General features: G+C 39.2%; 1 protein-coding gene across 1 annotated transcript in view; it reads right to left on the bottom strand.

Annotated features, from left to right (window-relative positions):
* The window catches only part of LOC103253168 (chromodomain-helicase-DNA-binding protein 6-like), a gene marked incomplete at its 3' end in the record, with an annotated part of 79,778 nt that extends 65,752 nt beyond the window's left edge, over positions 1-14,026 (bottom strand). The window contains exons 1-2 of the mRNA XM_021709075.1: positions 13,960-14,026; positions 11,292-11,812 (exon numbers count right to left, since the gene is read on the bottom strand). Coding sequence (XP_021564750.1) covers positions 11,292-11,779 — 488 coding nt within the window. The remainder of the gene's footprint in view (positions 1-11,291; positions 11,813-13,959) is intronic.
* Between the last annotated feature and the right edge of the window lie 7,797 nt (positions 14,027-21,823).

Genomic DNA, 21,823 nt, shown 5'->3' with positions numbered 1-21,823 from the left:
GGGGGCAGAAGTGGGTAAGAATCTCTTTCCACCTGGGTCATGAAGTTGTTAAGCTGTGAGTCCATCGCTGCGGGCAGCCATTATTCCAGCCTTGAGAAGAATGCTTGCAAAGGACAGAGCTGACACCCAGAAAGGTGCAGGGAGGCAATGGAGACAAAGAGCCTTGGTGGAACCCTCAACTAAACCTTCTGGTTCTGACTTCTTAGACCAGTCATTCTCCTTATTATTTTTTCTAACTTAGCTAATTAAAATTGGGTTTGTAACCAAAGGCCTATTACTCTCACCATTTAATGGCAATTGAGGTTGGATCAAAGCAATCTTTTTATTCTTTCATTTTTTAAAATTTCCTTTTTACTTAAAAACTTTTTTTTCCTGCTTTTTTGTTGTAGAGATGGGGTCTCACTTATGTTGGCCAGGCTGGTCTCGAACTTCTGGCCTTAAATGATCCTCCCACGTTGCCTCCCAAAGTGCTGGGATTAAAGATATGAGCCACCACACATGGCCAAAGCAATCTTATTTCTATAACCCTCTTTTTTAGCTTTCAGAATGAGAACAAACTAACTTGCAAGAAAGAAAAAAAAAAGGAAGACATAAGATTTTTGAGGTTCAAAATAACTATTTTTAGTAACAAAATCAAAATTGATTTTACAATAAAACATATAACCACTTTAAAGAACGTACCGACTATGCATTTATGTCACGCAAGAAACTCCCAACAGACTAAAGCATACAGGCAGGACAACTGTTAGTTATAACCACAAACAGTTTATTACTAGGTTGCATCCAAAAGCTCTCTTATCCTGTCTTCTACATGGCTTTATCAGCCAAGATTTTGCACACCTTTACTTTCTGTAGTTAGTATTAGAAAAAATAAGTACTTCTTTGGCCTTCAAAATAGGAAATTACACTATGAAATGAAAGCACTAAGTAGATACGCTTTCCCAACCTTGCCCTTCAACCCTGTCTCCAGTTCCCAACCTCCAGGTTTCTTTGCTGAGTTAGAAACTGAATGCTGAGTATGAGATGAAAGATCTGGATATGCATCACAATATTTACTACTCTGAGTTTTTTATTACTCTGCCCCCCATGGACTCCACATATTGAAGATCTTATCTAACAAACTATATTACTTCAAAATGATTCATCTTCCCATTTTAAAATTAAAACTTTATAAAATGTTCATCAGAGCCTTACAAGAAAGAATGAGTTACTACCACAGCCACTAAGGATAGCTCATGATCCCAATTATTGCCTCCAAAGACATGCAGAGTCTGAGGAGTCCAGTCTAGGAATCCTTACTTTACTCCAGGAACAACCCTTCAAAGAAGCTGCCAGTACTAGATTTGATCCTCCTTCCAGGAGTATAATACTGAAAACATGGATATTACCCTGAAAAGCTCGACTGCACACTTGATTCAACTTTCACATAATGCTCATATTAGTTCAGTCTGCATAGAAAACTGAGTTGGCACAGATTTTAAAGACACTGGTTAAAAGAAACACACACACACACACACACACACACACACACACACACACACACAACCTAATTGTTTTGGTACAGCTGTAGTCCACTGTAGACAAAATGTGAACAAAATCTACCCTGTCCCTTAGTCCTTTTACCCATATCATCAGCATCATCAAAACAGAGATATGGCTGGGTACCGTGGCTCACGCCTGTAATCCCAGCATATAGGGAGGCCAAGGTGAGAGAACTGCTTGAGCCCAGGCTGGGCAACATAACAAGACCTCCCCTCTACAAAAAATTTTAAAATTAGCCAAGTATGGTGGTGGATGCCTATAGTCCCAGTTACTTGGGAGGCTGAGGTGGGAGGATCACCAGGTCAAGACTGCAGAAAGCTGTGATTGTGCTACTGCACTCTAGCTTGGGCAAAGAGTATGACTACAACTCAAAAACAGACAAAAACAGAGATTATACAAGTTTTTAATATTATTCTAGTAAAAAATGAAACAAAAAGATTACACCCTTGTAAGATGAAAAAGTGGAGTTTTACCAAGTAATCCTACTAAAAGTAAATGAAAATAAAAATTCAAAAAGTATAGAAGGGTTTCAAATAAAAAGTACAAGCACCAAATCCTACTTTCCAGAGAGAATCACTTTTGACTGATACTTCCCTAAAAATAAGTTCATGCTTCTAGTTCATTATTATCAACAGCAAGCAATGGCTACCGACATCGTGGTATGAAAGTTGATGAATTTAGATCTTATATGCCTTCCCTATTCCTAACCCTCAGTATTTTTGTTAAATTATTTAAATATAGGAAACCATGTTTTAAATTTTCATTAATTCTTTGTTTTCTGATTGCTCCTTTTTCATAACCCATTCTTGTTTTGCAGATAAAAATATCATCTTGAAGCTGATGATACTAACTTAAAATCTGTACAAGTTCTTTTCCTTAAGTGTTTATTCTGATGACAGTTGTGTTCATCTTTCTTTGTCCTGTCTTTTGCTGCTTGTTTTCCTCTATGATCTTGTGCTTTTTGATAGACTGTTCCTATTGAAAATGAACTAGGCTGATAATACAGGTGGCTGGTGAGGCTCTCCTCTGCTGCTGAGTAAGTCACTTACTTCCTCACCCCTGAATGAGTTCTGACTTCAGACTGCACAAATGGCAAGATTTGTCAAGTGGCTGTCCCCACTTTTAGGGTATGGCCAAGGAAAGTCAGAGAAGTTAGATCCCCTGTGCCTCCTTCTGTGGCTGTCAGTCCCTACTTGGAGCCCTAGATCTTTTTCCAGGGCAAACTGTTCAATATCTTTAGAGTAACTGCCTAACTTCAACCTGGAGTTGACAAACCACACAGCTACTTTGCAGACAGTCTCTTAATTAGCCACCTCCACTTCAAGCCTCCCTCTAATCACTCCTTCAGAGCTGCCAGCTCCATTGCAAGGAGGAAACACTTCTATCTTTGCTAAAAACATAGCTCCTGCATGTGCTCCAAGCTGAGACTCCCTCCACAGCATTTATTACCAGTATGATGCCATTGCCCTTCCTCGTCCAGAATTCAGTAATATCTCTCATCTCTGAAGAACTTATTCCCCACTCTGGCTTTCCTGTCATTTCAATAAAATTTGAAGAAGAAGGGAAAATAAAAGCATGCTGGGTCTACCATCTTAAAACTGGAAGTCTCCCCCCTCCCCATCCAAGAACATTTGTTTGAAAGTCTTTGGTCTTCTTGCTTTAGTCTTTTCTCACCTGTTAATTCCTTTAATACCTGGCTTAATATTCATCTCTTCCAAGGGACTCCCTATACCAGAATTGTCATACTCATTATCTTCTAAATCCTTCCAACTGTTCTCTATGCAGTTATATCAAGTCTTTGATTGGTTTATACTTTTGCCTGTTTTTTGCCTGTCATACTCTAACTTGTGAAGAAAGCACAGCAATGACAGTGCTCATAGATAACACTTTTGCAACACCCTCCTTCTTTCATTATTCCATTTCCATTAAAAATATCCATAAATAAATCAAGACACACAGAAGGCACTAAAAATACTAGATAAATAAATGAGCAGCTGGCTGGGCATAGTGGCTGACACCTGTAATTCCAGCACTTTGGAAGCCTAAAGTGAGAAGATTACTTGAGGTCAGGGATTCTATACCAGCCTGGACAACATAGCAAGACCCGATCTCAATAAAATAAAAATAAATAAGCAAGCAAGCAGACATTTATCAAAAATTATTACTTAGTAACTACTTCCTTATAGATTTGGTAAAGGTCCATTACGCACGAGACCCTAATTTTAAAAATCCTGGTAAGTACTCCTAATGCTGTTTAAAAAAACAAAATGGAGACTTAGTTCACAGCTTCAGAGATGGGTCTCTACCTTTTCATTTAGATTTCTTCCCTACTTAACATACAGTAAAGTGTATTCCAATTACAGGTTCTCTACTCAGAACTCATACACACCTCTGCTTTTGTCTTCTTTATTCTAATAAATGGTTAAAATGTAAAAACAAGTCTCTCCACAAAAAGAATCCCACCAATATAATCTCTGGGGTTATCTCAATAAAGATCTCCACTCTAAACAAAGACAGGTGATTGACCTTCAAATAGTGAGAAAGAGCTATCAGCTTTTGAGAGCTAGTTGAATTTTACCACTCTTTTTGCATCACACAGTTATCAGCTGACTCAGTGGAAATCAGATGGCAAAAGCCCTGGGCAACCATCACAGAAGAAAGTGAGAAATGGTAAAATACTGGAATTGGGAGAAAAATCTGCTTGGGTTGACAAACCAAACAAATGGGGGTGAAAGGCTGAAATTAGGTCTAATCACACCCTACCTTCTTTTCCCCTTTTCAGTTTTAGCAGATATTAACTATAAAAGTTTAAACAGGTCCAATTTTTCCTGTGATATTTCATCTGGTACCCATGTTTCTCAAAAGATTATCTAAGAACCAGCTACACTCTAATTACATGGATCCACCCTAGACCTAATAAATCATTCTCTCTGGGGATGTGGAGGGAATTCACTTTTCTATCGAGTTGTTCAGGTAATTCCCTAGGCACAGCCAAGTCTGAGAACCTGAGATCCAGGTAGATTGCCCTACACTTGGGCCAGCACACTGATTAAATTAACTTTCAAGAAAGAATATAAACCATAATAATGTGTGGAAATTCCAAAGCTTATCCTCTGCTCTCACCAGCAACATGAAGATCAAAACTCAAGGTCTTAGCTTCCAAAAGCAACATGCAACTTGGTCAAAACGTTATACTCTGGCTGGGTGTGGTGGCTCAAGTCTGTAATCCCAGCACTTTAGGAGGCCAAGGTGAGGGGATTGCCTGAGCCCACAGGTTTGAGACCAGCCTGGGCAACTTGGTGAGACCTCATCTCTACAATAAATCAAAAACTAGCCGGGAGTGGTAGCGAACTCCTGTAGTTCTGGCTACTTGGAAGGCTGAGGTGGAAGGATCGCCTGAGCTCAGCAGGTCGACACTGGGGTGGCTGTGAGCATGCCACTGCACTCCAGCCTAGGCTACGGAGTGAGACTCTAACTCCAAGGCCAGGTACAGTGGTTCATGCCTATAATCCCAGTCCTTTGGGAGGCTGAGGCAGGAGATGATGGCTTGAGCCCAGGAGTTCAAGGTCAGTGAACTATGATCGTTTCACTGTACTCCAGCCTGGGTGACACAGCAGAGCCTGTCTCTAAAAAATAAAACAAGCAAAACCCAAAAATGCTTGGCTCCCTATGTAAGGCAGGGTAACCTAAAGGGTTGGCCATCAACCTATTCCTCAGATACTTACTCCCTAGATATCAAATAAAAGCATCAGGAGGCCTCATACACAACCAAAATGGATCATCTTTCCCACTCACCAAGCTATGCTTTAATGCCACAAAGAAAGGCTATTTCAATAAACAAAAATTAAATTCACAAGCATATAAATGTAAAAACTGTTGTTGAGGTCAGTACCTATTACATCATGTAATGTTCCTGCTATCACCTGAATGTGTCTTCCAAAGTTCTTATGCTGGAAACTGAACTCCCCAAGGCAACATGTTGTGAGGTAGGGCCCAAAAATAACAATTAGGTCATGAGGGCTCTGCCTTCATGAATAGATAATGACAGAAATTGGTTAGTTATCTCAAGAATAGCCTACAACTGCTCTCTGGTTCTCATCCCTTCTTGTTCTTCTGCCTCGGGCCATGAGATGACAAGCAGCACAAAGGGCCTCCCCAGATTCTGTCCTTCCCAGCCTCCAGAACCATAAGCCAAATAAATTTCTGCTCATTATAAATTGCTCAGTCTGTGGTAACTCCAGTCTGTGTATTTTGTTAAAGCAACATCAAATGAATTGAGACAGTTCCCTAGTAAGTTCTTTCTCAACTGGTAAAAATTTGGCTTCCATGAGGAATTAGTATACTGTTTTTCTAGGACCAAAGCATTTTTTCCAAAGCTCTTATCAACATTTCATGACTGCATAATCTGACATTTGTCTTTCTGATCCCCTGGCTCCAATAATGCTAGTCATGTATGTCTATGTATGTACAGATGTGTATATGCTTGTATGCATATACACATACATCTGTATATGTATTTTTATGCAAGTGGCTCTGATCCTCTTTGGAAAAAGGTATTATAATTAAAAAATAGTGCAGACGTATGAGCTATACTAAGTGAAGTTTAATTTCATAGTCAGGGAAATGACAGAACCTAACTTGGTTTCATAGAGGAGTTTTCTTGCTTAACTTTTATATAGTAAAGGGGTAAATAAACACACTCAAAAATAGTTTGGAGGAGTCAGGTGCAGTGGCATGCACCTGTAATCCCAGTCATTCAAGAGGCTGAGATGAGAGGATTGCTTAAGTCCAAGAGTTCAAGTTCAGCTTGGGTAACATAGACCTTTTCTCTAAAACAGTAAAATAATAATTTGGAGGGAAAGTAAGAGAGGTAGTTTCACTTAAAGTTTCTCTGACTTGAAAGGTTTAGGTTTTTAATCTCCTAAGCACTAGTAAATATTTATCACCCTTAATATCATCTTTAAAAAGGAAAATTTGCTAAACTCTACCTATCACTTGTTTAGGAGAGGAGACATTTTCAATTATCTGTCTGCTACCTCTCAAATGCAAAGAGAAACAGCAAAGGAAAAAGTTTAAACCATTTAGTCCTTGAAAGGATATCATGGAGTATGTAAATTAAAATTCTATAGAAGAGGGGCCATTTCCTACAAATAAAAAATCAATTTCTCTGACACTGGGATCTAATCTCCCCATATCCATTCCTGAACTTCCCAAGCAAGTCATCAAGAGACACAAAGCTGTCGGGGGAGGAATGAGTTTTTAGAGTCAGGTCAATCTTAGAGTCAAATCTTGACAATGCTGTCCATTAGGTTTATGCCTTGGACAACTTACTTAACTTTTAAAATTTTCATGTAATTATAAAATAGAGATACCACCTACTGTTATTTAACAATGGGAGTTACTACAAGGGGTATCTTATACATGTCTTGGTTTAAGGAGAAGAGTTCTATTCATTTATTCTTAGCATACAGTTAAGCCTGACAAACCTCTCTGGTGACTGGCCCCCAGGAACATAAAAGACACAAGGCATGGTGGTCCTGACCTTCGGCACTTAACTTTTGTTGAGGAGACATGTCATACATACATGAAAACCACAATTAGTGATTGAAAGGTAGCCTGTTGCAGAGGCAAACATACTAGCCTGGTAATCAGGAGGCCTGAGTCTAGAAAACACTTCTGTGAATGACCTTAGATAAGTATTTTCTTTGTGAGCCTTTGTGTACCCAGCTACAATACAACAGGATTGAACTAGATCTCTTTCGACCTTCCCAGGTCTAAAGTTTATGATACATAATGAACAGTGAGGTTCCAAGTGCTATGAAGTTAAGAGCAGACACACAGGCACACTAGTTTGAGGAAGCTCTGTGGAGGATCGGAACTTGCATTCAGACCTGAAGAATGAAAATGATTTGGGATGCCAGAAGAAGGGCAAAGGGCATAACGATTGGGGCAAACAGCAAAAGCAATCCAAAGGATAAGTGAGTCAAGTGTAATGAAGGGCTAATGAGATGAATCTAGTTGGCCAGGTCTGTTGCCAAAGATGAAAAAGTAAGAACACGTCAGACCCAAAAGGGTTTGCCTAACAGAGAAAGGAGGCTGGATTTGTCCTGGAGGCAACAGGAATAATCAGGAGGTGATAAAAACAATCAGTAGTTTCCAAACAAGTATAATATAAACTAGTAAAACTGTTAGTGGGAATCCCATTTCTCTGTCCCCTTGTTTTCATGAGGAAAAGCATGTTTTACTCCCAAGCAGGGAAAAATCTTGGAAATATGTTTTTGGCCCTTCTCCCATCTCACTTCTCTGGTTGGAGATATACCCAACTGGCACAATTGAGAAAGGGAATGGAACATACATTGCCCTACATTCCCTCAGCTTCAGAGATTTTCTGCAGTTCTGGCAGACAAACTCCACTGAGCAAGCAACAAGAAGCCTGATGCTAACCACAAGCCAGTGGAAGTTCTTCAATCCAGTTTACCGATATTGAAGCTGATAATTGGATGTCCATCTCTGTTGACTATTTCCTAAGATATTTAGAATTGAGAGGAGAAAGGGGCATTTGATTTACCATCACCACCACTGCCTGCCAACATAAATAAGGTAACAGCAGTACTTCAGAGACTAGCCAGGTGGCAGCTGGCAAGATGGACTGAAGGAGGAAAGGGCAGGAAGCCTATAAATCAGTTGTGGAGCTCCTATAGTAACCCAAGCATTAAATGCATCATTTGTAGCCATCAAGTATTATCCAGGGTCTAATGGATAACTGCTCAAATAAAAATATATACTTGAACCAATCTGCAAGAGTAAATAACAAAGCACAAAAAACTAAGATTTGGCTAGGTGCGGTGGCTCAAGCCTGTAATCCCAGCACTTTGGGGGGACGAGGTGAGAGGATTGCCTGAGCCCACGGGTTCAAGACCAGCCTGGGCAACATGGTGAGACTTCATCTCTATAATAAATCAAAAAATTAGCCAGGCGTGGTAGTGTGCACCTGTAGTTCAGGTTACTTGGAAGGCTGAGGCGGAAGGATCACCTGAGCCCAGCAAGTCGACACTAGGATGGCTGTGAGCGTGCCACTGCACTCCAGCCGGGGTGACAGAATGAGACTCCACCTCAAAAAAAAAAAACAAAAAACAAAAAACTAAGATTCAATGACTAAAATATATATATTTTTAAATCAATTAATGTCCTTTCATAACTAAACTGTTGCTGACCAGTGTGATCATTAATTAAAGGGACCAAAACAATTTTATAAAGATATAAAAGAGAAGAAATCAAAAGCTAACCAGTCCAGAACCCCAGACTACATAGAATTCTATTATGTTACAGATCAAAATCATTCAGTCCCAAAACAGAGAGAAATCATCATGTAACTTGCGTTTCTAAAGAGATGACTATCTCTGTCAGTTTTCTCTCAAAGGATGAGTCTCTAAACCTGAAGAGGTTCTGCTGTCTTTTAAGTCAGTGTCTTTGAAAACACTATAAGCACTTCCTCAACTCACCTATATTTTATATGGCCTAATTAGATCAAAATTAAGTTCCTTTAATTATTACTACATATATACATACACATATAAACATATATGCACTTGTGTGTGTGTGCATGTGTGTGTGCGCGCGTGTGTGTGTGTGCGTGTGTGTGTGTGTATGTCTGTCTGTAAGTTTTTTATTAGAATCCTGGTTTTGCTCATATATATGAATCCAACTTTGTTTTGTGAAAAGTCTCCTCATTCCCCTAAAATGGAACGTGTGCAATGTTTGTACACTCATCACTTTGCTTTATACTCCACATTATAAAAATGTGAATTTCTTAAAAAAAGAGACATTGATAAAATTGTAAGCATCAATTTTATTACACCAGTGACTAAGTGGGCTCAGATAGCCTATGGCTTCCTAATGCCGTCTACACCTAAACCAGACTCCTTATTAGGGCTGTAAAATCCTCCTCTATTACCCCAAATTCTAAAACACCATCTTTATTCCTCACTATTCTCTGTAATAATCAAAAACAGTCACACCACTAGCTCATGTCTGTCCCTCCTCCTTTACATACACTTCAGCTTCTCCAAAGTAATTTGTAGATGAAATTTAATGGCAGAAACCAAAAAGTCACTCTGCTACCTCATCCACACATTGGAAATCAGAGTATGCTCACTAGGTTCACTGAGAAACAAATCCTGTAAGGTTTTCATTAGGCAGAATACTGACTTTTGCCTACCTCTTTTTGACCTTCTGTGTAAGGTATTTTGGGCATTCTCTATAAACTACATTCCTAGGACCCCACACAAGTCTCTGATAGACAAAAGATGAAATCCCCTGCCAGGCAGAAGGAAGTGAATATTAAGGCAAAAGTTTAACTTGGACTAAGAAAGTATCCATTTGGTCCCAACAAACTGTCCTTCTGAAAAAAGAAGTGAACCGTATAGTAAACTCCAAGTCACAGCACCAACCACTTCAAATGCTTTCTCTCTTCGAAGTTTACCTCTTTCTGGCCTGACTCAACTCTGTCTGATGGCCTCATTGCTTTATGTTCTGCTAGTATTCACATCAATCTCTGTATTTTATGAGTGCTCTTGGTCTGAAATAATATGTACATAGGTAGATATAGATGTAAACATTCTGCCTCTGTGCTTAGATCTTAGAAACGTAAATTCCTTAAGATGGGGTCAATACATAATTTGTTACTTCTTCAAAAAGCTGAAATATAATGTTCTGTACAAACAATTTAGAGACAGAATTAAAAACATATTTGCATATAAATGGCAGACATTGAATTCCCTGCATAAGGAATGCATAGGCTATCCTGATAGCATCTATAGCGAGGACCTGCATATTCCCCACTCCACAGTGAATTTGGACCTAAGTTCTCTGGTCTCTTTACAAGTTACTAAGGTCTTCTCAGGCCTCATTTACTCAGCATTTCCTGAGCACCTGTCAATGTGTCAGGCACTATGCTAGACAATGAACTAGAGAAATACGAGTAGATGAGGAATGGTTCAGCACCCAGAGCGTGGAGCCTCAGGGAAGCTAGTCCATCATTTTCTGAAACTCTGCATACATCTATGGCACTCCCAGATGCTGCCTGCACCACTGATTCTCATGACTGTGCACTATCCTCATGGCTGTCCCTGGGCCACTCTATGCTGACGCTGTTTCAAAAATCATCACCCTCCCTGTATCAGACCCAAGATGTCCCTTCCCTTACACCTTGTGCACGGTAACATTCTAATTCTTCTTAGTCCAAAAGGAAAGGCAAAAAATTGCAAGGCCAGCATTAGCTAAGGCTATCTTTCTCTCATTAGAAAGTGACAAAAGTGGTTCATTTTTGGCTAAGAGCTAAATGGACACAAAAAGCACATAAACATGGGATTTAAGGGGCACATCTACATATGAGGCAAGTTATCAGTCAACAACTAAAGAATGCTAAATACTAAGTATACAGGTCGAAAAGAACAGTCAGATTTTGAAGGGGGGTGTGAAAAGTCTTGGAGCATCCTAAAAACACAAATATTGTTTCTAAAATACCACGACACCAGGAATGCAATTAGAAAACAGCAATCTCCAAGGACAGCCCCTTGCATTAGGATTAAGTGGTTATCCCTGCTCCCCATCCAATATAAATGATGAAATGTGAAGCTTAGGCCCATAGAAGTGCAGCAAGGTTATGCACAGGAACCTTGGCTAATGCCAAAGGCAAACAGTTCCTCACAGGCACAGGCAAATGCTCACCATGGGGAGAAAGAACGCACCTGGCCTTCCTGGACTTCGTCCTGGCTGCAGAGTCAGTGCAGCTCCTCTTCTCTTTGGCCTCCTTGGTGCCCGAGGCCTCCCGGGGCTTCCGTGTCTTCTTTGCTCCATCCTTCAGCTTCGGCTCCTTGGGCTCCTTGACCTTCTTCGGCTCTTTAGCCTTCCTGGGTTCCTTTGGCTCTTTCGGTTCTCGCTTCCTCTTTGGCTTAGGCTCCCTGTCCTTGCTTCTCTTTGCTGCACCCTCTTGGTCTCCTGGCTCCTTTTTCCTACGTTTCTTCTTCACTCCAGTACCTCCTCCTCCACTGTCCTCCATCCCATTATGGGATGTCATTTTCCTAGGAAACAGGGTAGCAGCTTCCTCATCAGCAGTATATAGGTCCTTCTGGGGTAGAGAATGACTAGCATCATCTTCAATTTTCTCTTCCTGATCAGTGCTGCAGTCAAATGGGGATGGGGACTTGTAGTCAAAATTAACAGAGGCATCAGACATTGGGGAGTGATTCAGAATTTTTAGATTTGGCAACTGTAAAAGATAGAGAAACAAGCATATTACCCTTCCAATGCATGCTCCATACAAAGCGTGTTATTCAGTTTGAATGCACAGATTTGTTCAACAAATATTTACTGAGTTCCTACTATGTGCTAGTTCCTACTGTGCAAGACTTTGGGGACAGGACACACATAGCCATTGCTCTTGTGGAACTGCATCAAGGTTGTTAGTACACTAAATCAGTATCATTCAAAGGTATGCCTTTGAGTTTAACTAAGAATGGTGCTCTTTTTATGATCTTCTAACTTAGCAATCAGACTGAGCACCACATAATCTTTAGCCACTTGTAAAAACCAAACTACCTGTATTGGAGGAAACTTTATTGTGATAGACACCATTATAAAGGATGTGTCACAGGTGCTGAAGGCAGCCCTAAAAAAGAAGTTTCAAAGTTGTTTTTGAGCACCATCAAATAAAAGTATAGCCTCCCAAGGTGAATACTTTCAAGGAAGCATTCTTTTAGAAGTAGAAGTTATATCTCATTCTTTCAGGTCTGGTGTTTCAAAAACTGTTTGCAATTTCATAACAAAGGTAAGGATGGCAATAATCAGGTAATGATGAAGGTGCTAGTTTCAGGAAACAGCTGCACACTTTCTCCGTCTTTGTCTGAACAAAGAAATAAGAGCCTAGGAGGGATAAGAAGGCTTTCTAGAAAGATGATTACAATCATCTTTGGATGATGACTTGGAAATAGCATCATTTGTGAGGAACCTGCTCTCCTAAGAGGAGGCCTGGAATGTGCTAAAAGGCACAGACAGAAGTCCAGGTGGTATGGTTTCCCTCTAGTATGTTGGTTACCCAATCTGTGTTCAGACTTCCTGGCCTACCCTGAGAGTGATAGAGACTAGAAAATTTAGGTGCATATTTGCCCTTGTATCTTCCCAGCTCCTTTCTGTAGTCAGATGCTCCCAAACATAACACTGAGAATTCCAGGAGAAAAAGATGAAAGAAAAGAAAGATTTTTTTTTTGGATTCTTATCATAAATGTAGTCCAGCCTCATAAACAAGCCTAAATTCAGAGGAAATTGGTCATTCTGGTAGGACTCACTACCAAAAAACAGGAAAACAATTCAGTTTGACCACCTCATTGCTGACTGAATACTTAAGGTGGCTTTGGAAAAGTAGGCACTAACTAGACTAAGTAGATATAACAGGAACTTAAAATCAAATACAAGAAAGTGGTTTCTTTCGCCCATGCCAGCTCTGGCATGTCTCCCTTTTTTCTCTTCTTTCTCTAATAAAATTTGCTTTAAAACTTAAAAAAATAAAATAAAATAAAATCAGATACAAGAAAATGGTTAACATGCCCAACTTAATGTCATGTATTTTGTATCACAATCTTAAAAATAATTATTTATGGAATACAAGGCAAGAAGAAGCCCAGCAATGGGATAACAGGTATCCAGTTAAAGCTCAGATCCTGTGAGTACATTGCCATTCTTGGGATATTACTTTATTTTGTGCCAGAGACACTTGGCCCTCGAGGAACAAGGTTTTGCTTAGCATGCAAGGGTAGACAGACTAAAAAACCAAGAGACACAGGTTTGTTTATTAAAGAGGTTTTCTAAAATAACTCATAAAAGATCTAATTCCACCAAGACAGCTTTTTGTAGGTCAGAGTAAGACCCTGTCTTCAACTCATACTTCACACATCTCTTTTCTGAAGAACAGTGCTCCCCTAAAAAGCTGGAGGCAGGTGGCAGTAAGGGAGTATCATTAGGCAATAACAATAGCACTTGCTAACATTTATGAAATACATACCATATGGATACACTAGGAATTGTGAGAGGTATATTTCATGATCTCTAATCTTTATAACAATCCTACAAGGTCAGTTTAAAGATGTCTATTGTATACACAGCGAAATAGAAAATTAGCAGATTGATAAGCCAAAGGCCATATAGTTTAATGAGTAGAGGGGCATGGATTTGAACTTTCCATCTGGCCAAAGCTAATACTCATTTCACTGAGCACTGTACGACCTACCAGAGAACTACAACAATTGCTGGGCCACTAGGCCAGCATGATGAGACTAGGTTAGAAATGTTAAATGTGATAAAGTATACAATCACTTTGGGCACAGGTCAAGTAGTTCTTTATAAAATTAAATATACACTTACTTGATGTCCCAGCAATTCCACTCCCAGGAATCACAGATAATTGTCTAGTCTCTCCCTTTATCTTACAGATAACATAATCAGTTCAGAGAGATGATGCAACCTTCCAAGGTTCTATTCCTAGAGAGTGGCAGAGTTGGGACATCCTTGAGGGAGAAGGAAAACCCAAAAAGTACAGCACTATTATTCAATGTTGAAAAAGGGAAAGGATCCCAAAAGTATTAGCAATATAATATATATAAAATTACCATTTCAAAATCATAATTTCAATAATCAACCAGATGCACTGGCTCATGCCTGTAATCCCAGCACTTTGGGAGGCTGAGGTGGGAAGGATTGTGTAAGCCCAAGAGTTCTAGACCAGCCTGGGCAACACAGCAAGACCTCATCTCTCTCTTTAAAAAAAAAAAAAAAGTCAATAATCTACCAGAAATGCTTTTTATTTTAAAAGCACCTTGTTGGGAGCTTGGAAAAGATATGTGCTGAGTATTAAAAAATATAAGACGAAAACCTGATTCTTTCAAGTGTCTCAAAGTCAGTGGGGGGAAGGCAAAGAGCCTAAATGAAGTCTTTGTTTCAGCTTCTACCAAGAAGGACATTAAACACCACATGAAAACAGCTCTAAAAGAAACAGGTTGGAGATAATGAACCACAAGGTGCCAAGAGTATTTTACATTACAAAGATAATTTAAATAGAGGTGAAAATCTAAAAAACAAACATGATAAAACATGTAACAATGCTAGCTTATAAACTGCATTGTTCATAATAAAACCCATTTCTTTTATTCAAAATTATCATTCCACAATATTCCTGGAAAAGACCTGAAGATCTGAATCTAGATCAACTGGATTCATGTCAGCTGAAAAGGAGATAAGAACTAATGGAAAGAATATGACCTAAGGCAATGGTCCCAAACAGAGGTTCAAGGACAAATCCAGAGTATCATCTGAAGAATCACTCAAGGAAGTGAAAGTCAAAATAGATTCCAATTAAGAAAATCATCCAGAATACCAAGTCTACTTGTTACTGAATCTTGGTCATCAGTTATAATCTTAGTGGGATTTTCTTCCACACTTTTCCACAAGCAGGCCTGGAAATAATCTGCTTGAACTCATAATATTTCAGCACATCAGGTTGAAAAATATTAAATAAGCATGTTTCAATCTATATTTTTTTGAGTCAAGAAACTTTTTTTTCTATGTGTAAGAAACTCATACATGGATACCTGACAATCACTGCATTTAAGCTGCTTCTAAGCTAGTTGGATTCTCTATGCAAGTTTCTGGAGAGTTGAGGTAGAGAACTTTTCATTCTCACTCGCAAACAGTAATTACCAACAAAACTAAAAGTTTCTTTAAATACTGGCATGGAGAATGGGTATATTTCGAGATTTGAAATCTAAAAGGAAAACATTTCCCAAGTTGTAATGATATTTCTCCCTAAATTTAGAATTATGATTTTTTCTTTGAAAGAAAAACTAAATAAAGATTAAGTGATAATATAATACTATTAGACTCCCCACATTTTTATAAAAAGTATGCATATTTTATGTGAAATACAAGAGAGGGACCCCCCCAAAAAAAACCCCAGAATTATCTTTAAGAGGGTGAGTCACTTGCAGTCCAGACTGTACTAGGTGAGTATTCTAGAAACCCATTGGCACCAGTGGACCAGCCAGCACTGTTGTGACAGGCTGTGTTCAGCTTCAGTGAAATTTTTTAGGAGATTCTTTCAACGTGTTTGCCCATTGCAAGATGGGTGATTTATGAGCATACCTGCCCACACCACACTAAGTGTTCAGTAGCTTTTGACTAAAAACAGCATAACCCGGTGTCCCACCTTCCCTAATCACTGGATCTCGCCCTGAGTGAATTCCCTGGATGAAAAATTCTTCAAAGGAAAACATCTTGCTGATGTGGAAGAGGAGAAACAAAAAAATGACAGAAGCATTAAAAGGCATCCAAACTGATGAGTTCAAAAACTATTTTGAGCAGCAGAAAAGGTGTCTTGATAGCTGTATTGCATCAAACAGAGAGTACTTTGCAGGTGACTGAAGTTTAAACATGTAGGAATAAATACACAATTTTTAATAAATAAATCCTGGGTGTTTTTTTTTTTGGTTGCCCCTCATACTATTTTTCATTCACAACTTTAATACCCTCATCAAAATTAGTAATTTTTATACTTTAAAGACCATTATGAAGTAAGTAAAGTTAGGGCTGGTCCAGAGGCTCACAGCTATAATCCTAGTGCTTTGGGAGGCCAAGGCATTAGGATTACTTTAAGGCCACGAGTTTGAAACAAGCCTGGGCCACATAGTGAGACCAAGAAAATATTAAAAAATTGGCTGGGTGTGGTGGGGCACACACCTGCAGTCCCAGCTACTTGGGAAGCTGAGGTAGGAAGATCTGTTGGGCCCAGGAGTCCAAGGACACAGTGAGCTATGATCCACCACTGCACTCCAGCCTGCGCAACACAGCAAGACTCTGTCTATAATAATAATAATAATAATAATAATAATTTTTAAAGCACAGTCAGAGCTCTGTATCCATGGGTTCTGCATCTACAGATTCGACCAACTAGGGATCAAAGATATATGAAAAACAAACAATAAAAATAATATAACAACAATATAACTATTTACATAATATTTCCAATGCATTAGGTATTAGGATGCTTGTGGGTTATATGCAAGTACTATGCCATTTTAAATAAAGGGCTTGGGCATCCTTGGATTTTGGTATCTGTGGAAGGTCCTAGAACCAATCTCCCATGGAACAAATGTATAAAGGAAACCCCTCAGCACTTAAGAATATGTACAAATCACATATTTGGTAAGTGTCTAGTACCTAGAATATATAAAGAACTTTTATAACTCAATAATAAAACAATATCTAAATTTGAGACCATTGAGATACCATTACACACCCACTTATGGTGGCTATAGTAAAAGAGACAGAGAACAAAAACATTGACAAGGATGCAGAGAAACTGGAACCTTCATACACTGTCGGTGAGAAAATAAAATAGTGAAGTTACTTAACAGTACCTCAAGAAGCAAAAGACAGCATATGATCTGGCAATCCTGTTCTTATATATACATATATCCAAAAGAACTGAAAACAAGTGTTCAAACAAAAAATTATACACAAATGTTCATGGCAGCACTATTCACAATAGCCAAAAGGTAGAAGTAACCCAAATGTCCATCAACAGATGAAGAGATAAATATGCCCACACAACGGCACATTATTCAGTCATAAAGAAGTACTGATACATGCTACAATATGGATGAACCCTGAGAATATGCTAAGTGAAATAAGCAAGACACAAAAGGTCACATATTATATAATTCTAGTTATATGAAATGCTCAGAAAAGGAAAAGTCAAAACAGACAGAAAGTAGATTAGTAGTTGCCTGAGTTTGGGGAAAGGGAAATGGGAAGTGTCGGTTAATGGGCATAAGCGTTCTTTTGGGGGCAATGAAAATGTTCTGGAATTAAACAGTGGTGATATTTACACAATCTTGTGAGTATACTAAAAATTACTGAATTGAACACTTTAAAAGGGTGGTTTTATGGTATATAAATTACATCTTAATTTTTAAAAATAAGGATATACTGAAAATGGTGCTATTCTATATTGCTGGCAGGATTATCAATTATTGTAAGCTTTTTTTTCAGAACAGCAAAGCATCGGGTAGTGAATTCTTATAATCTAATGTTGCCTTGGCATCCATTTTGAATATAAGTTGAACTTTCACATACCAGGAAAGAAGAGAAGCCAGGCTTAGTCACCCTTGACAGTTTCCACTTCTTTGCTTCCTCCTAGTTCCTTGAGGAGTTCAAACTAGCTATCTGCCTTATGCAACTGCCTCCTGGTGATCACCTCCCTATGGGACAGTAAAGACATCATCCTTGACTTGCTCACTGACCCCCATGCCCCACATGTACTGCTCAAATATGCCATAGTGACTCTACAGAATACATGCATGCTTGCTCTAAACCTAGCAATTAGACTTCCTGTGGGAAACCTGCTTGGGCAACAGCCTGGATCCCAGTGAAGGCTTTGGCCCGTGTGTCATTCTCTCTCCCCTTCCCCACACATTGATTGAATATGCACGCCTTACAAGGTTACCCCATTCTTGTTGTCTGTGAGACAAGCTGTCCTCTTCTCTCTGTAATCTGCAAGTAATAAAAACTGTTTCTACTATCTCCTTTTTTTTTTGGAGTCAGGGTCTCACTCTGTTGCCCAGGCTAGAGTGCAGTAGCATGATTAAGCCTCACTATAGCCTTGGCTGCCAGACTCAGGCAATTCTTCCACTTAGGCCTCCCAAGAAGTTGGGACTACAGGTGCACACCACCATGCCTGGCTTTTTTTTTTCTTTTTTGTAGAGACAAGGTCTCACTATGTTGCCTGGGCTGGTCTCAAATTCCTGGACTCAAGTAATCCTCCTACTTTAGCCTCCCAAAGTGCTGGGATGAGCCACTGTGGCCAGCCTAGGTTACCTCCTGTGTTGTACTATGTCATCTCCTTGGCATCTCACATGACCAACACACCTAGATCTAACTCTCCTTGGTGTCTCACATGACCAACAGATCTAGACCTAACTCTCCTGGTTAGGACTCTTCCAGAGAGTGGCTATATTAGTAAAAATAAACTGGACACAGGTCAGACTAGAGCCACAAAATGTCTGTCAGTGTACACAAATTTTCTGTGAAAGGGCCACTTTGTGACAGGTCAGACATTTGGGCATTAGGCTCTTGGCCAGGATAGAGAAGTATTCAGTGAAAGGCACACTGTAAAAACATAGGACCACCTCCCTTGGAGTCCCACTAGGGCATGGCCAGAGTTTATTCTCCAGAGAGTGAGTTCAAGACCAAATTAGAGGAAAATACAACACAACCATACTGAAATTCTAATCGTGGATATCCTTTTAAACAGAGCGACTTCTCTTCTAGAACAAATTAAGGAAACACTTAAGTACTCCAAAGGTTTATGTATAAGAATATCCAATAAAAAATTGTTTTGACAGAGGAAAAAAACTATAAACAACCGACTTGTTAATCTTTAGGAAAACGCCTTAATTAACAGTACATCCATCATCTGGAACAATACTATGTAGTAGTTGTTATACAGAGTTTTAAGGGACATAATTTTAAAAAGTCCACGTTAGAAAACAAAAAGAAAACCTATGGTCCAATTCCATTTTTATTCTTTAAAAATGCTGTATCAACACTAATTTTTTTTTTTTTTTGCAAGTCAGGATCTCACTCTGTCACTCTGGCTAGAGTGCAGTGGCACGATCATGGTTCACCTAGCCCTGACCTCCCGGACTCAGGCGATCCTTCCTCCTCATTCTCCCAAGTAGCTGGGACTACAGGCGTGTGACACCATGTCTGGCTAATTTTTTCATTTTTGTAGACACAAGGTCTCATTCTGTTGCCCAGACTGGTCTTGAATTCCTGGGCTCAAGCAACCTTCCACCTCAGCCTCCCAAAGTGCTGGGATTACAGGTGTGAGCCACTGCACAAAACCTAAAGCAAGCTATTTAAAATAAAAATTGTTTTAAGTCTGCAAGGATACATACCAAACACTAATCATCATCATGCATGGGTAATAGGATTGTGGGCAACTTTCACTTCTTCATTATTATTATTTTTCTACCTATCTCCCATGAGCAGAAGGTAAGCTTTATGAGGCTATGATTTTGTGGTATTCCTTAGTATCTAGAAAAGTATCTGGCTTATGGTATAACTCAATCCTAAGGTTACTGGATGAAATAGGTATTTACACTTTGAAAAGAGAAAAAAGAAGTTTTTTACATATTTTACATATAAAATTATATATGTAAACAAAAATAACAAAAATACCTATGCATAGAAGAATGAAAGAAAATAAACAAAATGTTAATAGGAATTAATCTTTTGAGGCTGTCCAAATTTGGTTGTTTTATTTTAATAGACATCTAAAATTTTAATAATGAGAATGTATTACTGTCACAGCATTTGTAATAGAAAAACTTCCATATACATGCAATAGAAGAATTTAAAGACTTTAATAATAAACAGGAAAAACTGTTGTGTCAGACAAGTCATGCTCCTCTAAATTATCAGGATTCAAGCATCAAAGTCACAATATGGGACTTAAGTCAATATATTTGTGCAGAGTTAGCAATACTAGTCTGAGCAGGGAAAGGAACAATGTCTGTACTACTGTTTGTATGTTTCTGTGTGTGTGTCTTTCTCCCTGTGGCTTTTTTCCTGCACTTAGTATAGAGACAATCCCCAACTTACAGTGGTTTGACTTATGATTTTTCGACTTTATCAGGGATTTATCAGAACACAATCCCATCATGAAGTGAAGGAGCATCTGTATTTCAATCTCTACTGAGGAATATTGTGCCTTAGGTGGTAAGACAAGTATTTTGATCCTAACATGGTTCTTCATCTAGTCATAAGTGGCTAGAACCAGGATGAGAGTTCAGTTGCAGGTATTTAAGGATAATTCAGATGGAGATGTCCCATAGGCTCTTGGATAATTTTCTAAGAAAAATTTCCACAAGAATGAGCAGGACTGCTCAGGAAGAAAGAACAAGAAACAGGATCAAAACCTGAGGAATGCTAATATTTAAGCATCCCCAGAAGAAGAACCTACAGAGTATAAAGAAGCAGTCAGGTCAGCAATGTGGGAGGAAAAAATATAAGATTAAAGTGTGGTACTCAGAAGCCTGAAGAAGAGAGCATTTCAAGACAGAATGATCACAGGTATCAAATGCTGAGAAGCAGGTAAGTTAAGGACTAAAAAGTGGTCAGAAGACTTGGCAATGTAATTTTTCCAAAAAATCTCTACCCCCAAATCCTTGAATCTGTCACTTTTAGTTTCCATTTCTACTTCATATTTTAGCATTTAAAAAAGGGGTGGGAGATATTTTTCTCTTGCCACTTCAAAAGTCTTAAAACTCTGACTTCTCTAAAAAATGTGTAAAGTCAAACTAATCGTTAATAGCTCCACACAGTAACAAAACTGGGGGCTAGTAAGTGATTAAATTTAGATGCTGGGGCCAAGGCTACTGTGAGAGGGCACTCGAGGTTGTTGGAGAGCGAGCAGCCCGCACTTCCGAGAGACGCTCAAGTCGCACGAAGCGGAGCTGGAGAAGACCAACAAATTCGTCGAGGACGGGAAGTCGCTCATCGGCGCGCTCAAGAATTTGTTTTCAGCAAAGTAGATGTTTGCAGATTCCTTAAATGAATATAAATTTCAGTGCATAGGAGATGCAGAAATAGATGATGAAATGTGTATAGCAAGGTCTTTGCAGGAGTTTGCCACTGTCCTCAGGAATCTTGAAGATGAACGGATAGGGATGTAAAATGAGTTCCTCAAGTGCGGGAAACAGGCTGCTGTGTCCCCAACATTGAGCAGAGTGTTGGAATTGACTGAAGTGACAGTCACAGACTCTTAGACCCAGTTGGACATTATTCCTCATCATCTGCAATTCCTCATTTAACAGGCTAAGTGTGGCACTTCCCAAAAGGCAGCCACACCTGCTGCTTGCTAAAGCACAAAGCCTGCACCCTGCATGGACTTCTTACCTGGGCTGGCTGTCCCAAGGCCTCACAGGGACCAAGACTGCAAACTGCTGAATAGACAGACTGTAAAACAGAGGGAAAAGTGAACAAAACCAGAAGACCCTCATAAGGAAGAACAGGTCATTGCAGAAGAGAAATAAAAGCAACCCCACCTTCCCTCAAAAACAGAATTGAAGAGGGGGAGGGAAAGGGGTAAAGGGAGAAAAATCTACAGAAATGAAGAAAAACCAAAAGAAGAGTATGGGTCTCTCCCAGACGCCTGGGAGAGCAGACACGA

Source organism: Carlito syrichta, unplaced genomic scaffold (assembly GCF_000164805.1).
Source record: "Carlito syrichta isolate Samal-C Ts95f unplaced genomic scaffold, Tarsius_syrichta-2.0.1 Scaffold66842, whole genome shotgun sequence".
NCBI lineage: Eukaryota > Metazoa > Chordata > Mammalia > Primates > Tarsiidae > Carlito > Carlito syrichta.
Note: the sequence above shows the minus strand (reverse complement) of the source record. Positions and strands in the feature narration are given on the sequence as shown.